This window comes from Mobula hypostoma, chromosome 23 (genome assembly GCF_963921235.1).
Source record: "Mobula hypostoma chromosome 23, sMobHyp1.1, whole genome shotgun sequence".
NCBI lineage: Eukaryota > Metazoa > Chordata > Chondrichthyes > Myliobatiformes > Myliobatidae > Mobula > Mobula hypostoma.
Genome location: NC_086119.1, coordinates 2,485,584 through 2,494,888, shown reverse-complemented (window position 1 = coordinate 2,494,888; position 9,305 = coordinate 2,485,584). Strand labels below are relative to the sequence as shown.

At 46.8% G+C, this 9,305-nt stretch overlaps 1 protein-coding gene across 1 annotated transcript in view; it reads left to right on the top strand.

Moving 5' to 3' along the window:
- Positions 1-406: 406 nt before the first annotated feature.
- Positions 407-9,305, top strand: part of si:ch211-167j9.5 (tyrosine kinase receptor Cad96Ca) — a 34,117-nt gene continuing 25,218 nt past the window's right edge. The window contains exons 1-3 of the mRNA XM_063031109.1: positions 407-739; positions 7,049-7,148; positions 7,460-7,562. Coding sequence (XP_062887179.1) covers positions 7,079-7,148; positions 7,460-7,562 — 173 coding nt within the window. The 5' untranslated portion in view covers positions 407-739; positions 7,049-7,078. The remainder of the gene's footprint in view (positions 740-7,048; positions 7,149-7,459; positions 7,563-9,305) is intronic.

Genomic DNA, 9,305 nt, shown 5'->3' with positions numbered 1-9,305 from the left:
GGAAGAAGCCACGAGGAGTTGTTTACCTCTGCCCCGCCTGAACCAACTGCTAAACCCTGCCAATTTCTCAAGCATGATGGGACTGCTATTCCCTTCTGGCCATCCCAGAGACGAGGATGTCAGGGACACAGTGGAAAGGTGAGGCACCTTCAGCCCAGAGGTACAGGGTGAAAATAAGAAGTTTCACAATAGCAGGCAAGCAGCACAGCACCGGAAACCACAGGCTGCTCCCGGAGTCTAAGGTACCACGCGAGGCAGTGGGCTGTTGGTAACGTGAAAGGAAATGGTCTGAGTGAGTCTGTCGTCACACCGGGCAGAGTAAGTGAGTGAGCAGGACCTTGAGGGAGGGAGGGAGGCAGGTACGGGGAGAGTGGCAGAAAGCTGGAAGGAGAGCAGAAAAGGGAAGGGGGAAGGGAGCATAAATGGAGTGAGAAAGGGATGGGAAGAAGGAGAGAGAGGGGCAGAGAGTTATAGAAAACAGAAAGAGATAAAGAGGGAAGGAGGGAGGCAGCAGGGGGCTGGGGAAGGAGAGAGGTGACGAGTGATGTCACGTCTGCAGAGTGAGTGATCGGATCACTCTTCAGAGATTGACAGGAACGAAAGATTCACTTTGAAATTTTCTCTCAGTTTCTGCTCTCACATTTTTCAATATCTCCATGGAGTTTTCGATAACGTAGAGAGGAGGATTTTGGTTTGAAATCAGTACCTTCCAGTCGGAAGGAAGGACAAGACTCACAAGGTAAGAGAACTTGGATGTCGAGGGAGGTGGTGAGAAGTGTGTAAAACTTAGGAAGCTCGAATCAAACAGAGCCCTTGAGGATATAAAGAGGCCAGAAAAGAACTCAGGAAAGCTGGAAGGGACCATGAAGAGTCCTTGGCAAGTAGGATTAAAGAGAATCTCAAGACATTCTATACGTACATCATGATAACTAGGGAGAGCACAGGACCGCTCAAGGATAGAGTTGAGAACATTTGTTTGAATGTGGAGGATGTGGGTGAGGTTCTTAACAATACTTTACATCAGAATTTACCAAGGTGAAGGAGGAGGACGATAGGGCGATCAGTGCTGAGAGTATTGATATGCTGGGGCATTTCAAGGTAAGGGAATACTCACAACACGCTGAGGGAACTCAGCAGGTCGGGCAGCATCTGTGGAAACGATCAGTCAATGTTTCGGGCCGGAACCCTTCGTCAGGACCGGCCTGAAATGTTGACTGATCGTTTCCACGGATGCTGCCTGACCTGCTGAGTTCCTCCAGCGTGTTGTGAGTCTTGCTTTGACCCCAGCATCTGCAGATTATTTTGTGTTTTCGAGGTAAAGGATGAAGTTATGTTGGGTCTCGAAAGAATATTAAGGTGGATAAATTCCAGGGCCTGATGGAATATACCCCAGGTTATTAAGAAAAGCATGTGAAGAGGTTGCTAGGGCCTCGATGAATATTTTTGTATCCTCTCCAGCCACAGGCAAGGTCCTGGAGGACTAGCAAGTAATTAATGTTGTTCTATTGTTCAAGAAGGGAACCAAGGATAATCCTGGAATACATAGACCGGTGAGTCTCATGTCAGTGATTGGGAGGTCGCTGGAGAGAATTCTTAGGGATAGGAATTACAAGCATTTGGAAAACCATGATCCAATTAAAGAGAAACCAGCAAGACTTTGCACAAGGCAAGTTGTGAATTACTAACTCGATTGAGTTTTTGACGAGGTGACAAGGGCTGTAGATGTTGTCAACATGGACTTTAGTAAGGTGCTTGACAAAGTCCCTCATGGGAGGCTCACCTAGATTAAGATGCGCGGGGTCCGTGGCGAATTGGCTGTTTGGATTCAGATCTGGCTTGCGCACAGAAGACCGAGGGTAGTGGTTGAAGGGACTCGTTCTAGTCGGAGGTCTGTGATTAGTGGTGTTCTGCTGGGACCTCTGCTGTTTGTGAAGTACATAAATGACCTATGTAGATGGGTGGGTTAGTAGATTTGCAGGTGATATGAAGATTGGTGATGTTGTGGATGGTGTAAATGACTGTCAAAAGTACAGTAGGATATAGATCAGTTATAGGTAAGGGCACAGAAATGACAGATAGAGTTTAACACAGCCAAATGTCAGCTGTTGCACCTTGCTAGGTCAAATGAGGAGAGACTTAAGGCTCTCCATTGTCGGGGTTGACAGTGGATGCTCCATTCCAGCTGAATACGTTTGATACGCAAGCCAGGGCAGTACAATGTGGAGAGCAAACTGTTGCCCATGTAGTAGGCTCACCCTCTCCACACAGAAGATGAATCAAAAGAAACAGCAGGGACCAGTACAGATTGACCCCCAGCAGATCACCGGAGCTTCCAGTCAGCATTGAATTCAACGTGGAACTGCCTTGGGCATCACAGCTCTGGATTTTCCCTATGAGTGAGTGAGCCACGAGGCAGCGGAGGTTTGAGATCAGAGATTGCCTTCTCCTCGATGAGCTGCCAACCACGGTTCACAAGCCCTATCTGCCCAGTGTGATTGACTTTAAGGTATCAGTAACCCACCTTTGCCCCTTCTCCTGTCAGTAGAAAAGGTTCTGCTGGGCTTAGAAGCTAAGCCACAGGTGAAGGCCGGGGACTGGACTTGGTTGTCAGAGGCTATTTGAGAAACCCACCATTGGGAGCACTTAATAGGTAATGGGAGGTTGTCCTGCTAACCCTCATCCCTGGCTATGACAATCTTAAAGAACCTGTAAAGAGACTGTGCACTATTAAGGCCAAGATCCTTAACAGTGTGGAAGAGCAGAGGGGTCTTGGGGTCCAAGTTCACAGTTCCCTGTAAATGGCTGCGCAGGTTGCTAGGGTGAGTAAGAAGGCTTATATTACTCCAGGCATTGAGTTCAAAAGTCAGGAAGTTATGTTGCAGCTTTACAAAACTCTAGTTAAGCTGAGACGAGATCAGACAGAGGCTCATAAGATTATGAAAGCATAAATAGAGTAGATTTGCAATATCTTTTTCTCAGGGTTGAAATGTCTAAACCCAGAGGTCATGCTTTTAAGGTGACAGGGGGTAGATTCAAGGAAGGTATGAGAGGCAAGTTCTTTTACACTGAGTAGAGGGTGCCTGTGGTGGTGGTCGAGGTGGGTAGGTTAATAACTTTTAAGTGGCGTTTACATAGAAACATAGAAACATAGAAAATAGGTGCAGGAGTAGGCCATTCGTCCCTTCGAGCCTGCACCGCCATTTATTATGATCATGGCTGATCATCCAACTCAGAACCCTGCACCAGCCTTCCCTCCATACCCCCTGATCTCCATGGCCACAAGGGCCATATCTAACTCCCTCTTAAATATAGCCAATGAACTGGCCTCAACTGTTTCCTGTGGCAGACAATTCCACAGATTCACCACTTTCTGTGTGAAGAAGTTTTTCCTAATCTCGGTCCTAAAAGGCTTCCCCTTTATCCTCAAACTGTGACCCCTCATTCTGGACTTCCCCAACATCGGGAACAATCTTCCTGCATCTAGCCTGTCCAATCCCTTTAGGATTTTATACGTTTCAATCAGATCCCCCCTCAATCTTCTAAATTCCAACGAGTACAAGCCCAGTTCATCCAGTCTTTCTTCATATGAAAATCCTGCCATCCCAGGAATCAATCTGGTGAACCTTCTTTGTACTCCCTCTATGGCAAAGATGTCTTTCCTCAGATTAGGGGACCAAAACTGCACACAATACTCCAGGTGTGGTCTCACCAAGGCCTTGTACAACTGCAGTAGTACCTCCCTGCTCCTGTACTCAAATCCTCTCACTATAAATGCCAGCATACCATTCACCTTTTTCACCGCCTGCTGTACCTGCATGCCCACTTTCAATGACTGGTGTATAATGACACCCAGGTCTCGTTACACCTCCCCTTTTCCTAATCGGCCACCATTCAGATAATAATCTGTTTTCCTATTTTTGCCACCAAAGTGGATAACTTCACATTTATCCACATTAAATTGCATCTGCCATGAATTTGCCCACTCACCCAACCTATCCAAGTCACCCTGCATCCTCTTAGCATCCTCCTCACAGCTAACACTGCCGCCCAGCTTCGTGTCATCCGCAACCTTGGAGATGCTGCATTTAATTCCCTCATCCAAGTCATTAATATATATTGTAAACAACTGGGGTCCCAGCACTGAGCCTTGCAGTACCCCACTAGTCACAGCCTGCCATTCTGAAAAGGTCCCGTTTATTCCCACCTTTTGCTTCCTGTCTGCCAATCAATTCTCTATCCACATCAATACCTTACCCCCAATACCGTGTGCTTTAAGTTTGCACTCTAATCTCCTGTGTGGGACCTTGTCAAAAGCCTTTTGAAAATCCAAATATACCACATCCACTGGTTCTCCCCTATCCACTCTACTAGTTACATCCTCAAAAAATTCTATGAGATTCGTCAGACATGATTTTCCTTTCACAAATCCATGCTGACTTTGTCCGATGATTTCACCGCTTTCCAAATGTGCTGTTATCACATCTTTGCTAACTGACTCCAGCAGTTTCCCCACCACCGACATTAGGCTAACCGGTCTATAATTCCCCGGTTTCTCTCTCCCTCCTTTTTTAAAAAGTGGGGTTACATTAGCCACCCTCCAATCCTCAGGAACTAGTCCAGAATCTAACGAGTTAGACAGGCACAGGAATGTGAGGAAAGTGGACGTGGACATTGTGCAGGCAGGAGGGATTGATTTGGTTGCCCATTTGATTACTAATTTATCTGGTTCATCAGAACATTGTGGGCTGAAGAGGTTGTCCCTGTGCTGTACTGCTTATGTTCTATGTTCTATCTTCCAGACAACAGCTACAGTTCAGTAACTTGCCCAGGGTAACTCGGGTTCACTAACTCGACTGGGGTATAGAATTGTTATTTTCCATGTAGTATAATCTTTCCGAATCACCTACGCATGTATTCGTAATTGTTCAATGTTCCAGTAATTACAGTAGAGTGGCTTCTGTACTTCTCTAGAAAGTTCTTTGTTTTCACTCTGCGTATCACGCTACTGAAACCTGGCTATGTTATCGGTTGATTGTTGTCACTGGGATGCTGTTATCTCCAGTCTGAATCTGAGACGCCCACAATTATATTTTCCTTTGTCTTTTCTTTCTTCTCCGAGCTCTCTCGTCTTCACTTTTTTGTTCTTGTAATATCTAATAAAACGGCCATAAGCAACAGGTTTAAAGCCTTTTTCTCGACTTCCGAAGAAGCTTTGGATTGCAGACATCAGGATCCAACACCAGGGACTGGGATCTCGTCTCAGACTGGCGGCTGGCTGCCAGCGGAGGAGGTCAGGGTCCTGATGTGGATTCAGCGGGCAGAGGTCAATGCTAACACCCAGAGATCACAGGCAGGGTTGCCGTTTCTTGCCAGAGGCAGACTTTTGCATTTTATTTCTCTTTCTGGCATCTTCACCTTTCCTTTCCAATCCTGATGAAGGGTCTTGACCTAAAACCTCAACTGTTTTTTCATTTCCATAGTTGCTGCCTGATCCTCCACCATTTTGTGTGTGTTTCTCTGGATTTCCAGCATCTGAAGAATTTCTTGTGTAGCTGACAGAAGCAGTTGTGAGGGGGGAGAGAGAGAACTTTCTTACTTGCTTAAGCCTGTTTCCTCTACCGGGACATAGACCACGAACAGTAGCTTGTCAGAGTTCTCTATTCTGGACCAGCCTTTCGTGTTGTCCCAGATGTCGCGCATTTTCTTGGTATATCCTCCCTCTCCCAAGGGTGAGGTCTTTGGAACTTCTGTTGGTGTTTCTGTAGTGCTGGGTTTTTTCAGAATGGGGTTGCTAGTCTCCTCCTTTCACAGCCGGATTTGGGACCATCCATGGCTGAGTTGAGAGAACTCTGCATACCCTTCTTGTTTTTTTTTCACTGTTTTAATGGAGGTCGGGATTGAGGACGTGATTTTAAGTTTAACTCTGTTTGGTTTCAAGTTAGCCCATTGCTTTGCTTTGCTTTTAGTTAGTTGCACGGTGGGTTTTTTTTTTGGGGTTTTTTTTTCTTTTTTTTCCATTGATATATATAAAATCTAGTATACTATTATGTTATCTTGGTTTCTTATGCTTAAATTACATTGTTTGTAGTATTTTCTTTTTGGTATTGTTATCTTTTGGAATTTTATTATACTTTAACATTGTATTAATGTTTATATGGCTTACCTTTTTTGTATACTTACTCAATAAAAAGATTTAAAAAGAAAAAAGAGAGAACTCTGCAGCGTTGAAATTCTCCGGGTATGTGGGTGCACGCAACTGGGTCAATTGGTAAATTAGTATTTTCACATATACAGTGAAAAACTTCAAAGTCGTTACTACAATAACTGAACGCAGAGTAGAGAGTCACAGCTACAGAGACAGTTCAGAGAAGGCAGACTGTAAAGTGCAAGGGCCAGGGCGAGGGTAAGTTGTGAGATCAGCAGGGAGGCTTGGTTCTTGATAAGTCAGGGCGTCAGAGGTTACGAGGAGAATGGGGTTGAGAGAGATTATAAATCAGCCATGATGGAATGGCAGAGCAGACTTCCTGATCCTTTGTCTTATGATCTAGTTTCCGACTATTAGGGAGCCATTCAGTGGGGGGGGGGAGAAGCTGTCCTCGAGCCTAGTGGGATGTGCTTTTAGGTTTTTGGTTTCTGGTGGAAGAGGGGAGAAGAGATAATGTCTGGGGTAAGTGTGAGGCTGTGGGAAGAGGGGTTTTGAGACATCACCTTTTGAAGGTGTCCTCGATGCTGGGGAGGCTGGTGTCCATGGTGGAGCTGGCTGAGTTTACAACTTTCTGCAGCTTTTCCCCATCCTGCCAGAACTCCGGAAGGATTGTAGTGTACGGAATGCAGGGAATTGGGGAAAGCAGCACCTGAAGTTCTGATCTGGGTGTTGCTGTTTGAGGAGTTGTTTGGCTGCTGTTGAGCCCACCGAGGACTGAGGGAGGGAGGGGTAATCATGAGACTGTTATCAGGTATACTGCGGTGAGCAGGGGTGGGGGGACAGTCCGTACGCGGTGCAGTGTGGAGGAAGATTCTGGAACTGCTCTGGGTTTGTGTCTTTCAGCTGGGGCAGAGTTCCCACCCCCCACCACTGATGGACAAAGAGAACTCAACTGCAAACTATTCAACCTTCGCCACTTCCATATACAGCACCAGACCAGACGGTGAGGGGCAGGGGTGGGAGGGGGAGAGGAGACAAGGGAGGGTGGGAGGGGATGAGGAGGGGGAGGGGAGGTCGGTGGTGTGAGGGGGAGTGAAAGGATGAGGGAGGAGGATGAGGGTAGATACAGACTTTGTGACATGGAGATTCCTATTGCTGCGTTCAGTATCAATGCTTGTACTGTGTGGTGATTCGGTTCATTTCTACCCTCTCTCTCTCCCCCTCTCCCTATTCCTCTCTCTCTTTCCTCTCTCCCTCTCCCTCTGTTCCCCCTTCCTTTCTCCCTCCCTCCCCTCACCCTCTCCCCCTGTTTAGAAGCTGGCTCTGGGCACAAGCTACCCCCCTTAACCTGGCTGATCCTGGTGCTGCTGCTGGTGTCCGTGGGATTGGTCCTCTTCCTCCTCATCCGCTACCTGAGGTGAGTTACCAACCAGACTATTCAGCCCATCGGATCTGCACTTGTAGTTCCAGCCCTTCCCAATCCTGGGCCAGGTCTCTCATCTAGGGGTGCTGCTGGGCCAAGAGGGGTTGATGTGGCAAGGGAGGGACAGCGAGGGTGCATGAGGGAGATTAAGGAGGGGTGGTAAGTGATGTCCCACTCCACCCTTGCAGACAGCAATCCCCTCCTCCTCCTCCTCTCTCCCCTTCCTTTCCCTTCCCTGTCACAACCCTCCCTCTCTTCCCCACATCCTTCAAAGATTAGTTGAGATTCCCCCCCCCCGGTGAGAGAATTGGTCCTCCCTATTATTAAGAACATTAGAAACTAGAAGCAGGAGTCGGCCATTTGGCTCATCGAGCCTGGTTCGCCATTCAATAAGATGGTGGCTGAACTGGCTGTGATCTCAGCTCTGCCAACCTGTCTTTTCCCCATAATCCTTCATTTTCCTGCTGTGCAAAAATCTGTCTATCTGGGTATTAACTATATTTACTGAGGTAGCCTCCACTGCTTCGTTGGGCAGAAAATTCCACACATCCACTTCTCCTTGAGAAAAGTAGTTTCTCCTTTTCGCCATCCGAACTCTATTCCCCTGAATCTTGAAGCTCCAGTTCTAGTCTCACCGACCAGTGGAAACAACTTTCCTGCCTCCATCTCATCTATCCCTTTCATAATTGTGTATGTTTCTGGAATAACCCCTCTCATTCTTTTAAATTCCAGTGACTCCCAGGTGACTCAATTTCTCCTCATAGTTTAAACCCCTTATCTCCAGAATCAACCTGGGGAACCTCCTCTGCACTGCCTCCAAAACCAGCATATCTTTCCCCTAATAAGGAGACCAGAACTGCAGGCAGTACTCCAGATGTGGCCTCACCAGTACCCTGTACAGTCGCAGTGTAACCTCCTGTCAGATTCTTCCCATTCGCTTAACCTATCTATATCTCTCCGCACACTACCCATAACCTCTGTACAATTTGTTTTTCCATTCAATTTAGTGTCATCAGCAAACTTGGATGCACTACACTTGCTCCCCTCTTCCAAATCATGAATGTAATGTGTATCGTGAACAGTTGGTGGTCCAACAAAGATCCTTGTAGCACCCCACTCACTACTGACAGCCAACCAGAAAAACACACATTTATCGCAGCTCTCTGCCATTTATTGGCTAACTAATCCTCCATCCATACTAATACATTACCCTTAACTCTATTGGTTAACCAACCCTCTGTCCATGCTGAATATTACTCCACTCCATGTACCCTGATTGTATGAATGTCTTTCATGACCTTCTGGACATCCAAGTACACAACACCCACCCATTCCCCCATGCACTGCGCTCATTCCTTCACTCAACCCCAGTAAGTTTGTTATGTTTAACATGCCCTTCATCCACAAAAAGCAGAATTCCCAGTGGCCAACCATGTTAATTTCTATTCCCATTCCCATTCCGACATGTCGGTCCATGACCTCCTCTTCTGCCATGATGAGGACACTCTCAGGGTGGAGGAGCAACATCTTATATTAAGACCATAAGACCATAAGACAAAGGAGCAGAAGTAGGCCATTCGGCCCATCGAGTCTGCTCCGCCATTTTATCATGAGCTGATCCATTTTATCCTATTTAGTCCCACTGCCCCGCCTTCTCACCATAACCTTTGATGCCCTGGCTACTCAGATACCTATCAATCTCTGCCTTAAAGACACCCAATGACTTGGCCTCCACTG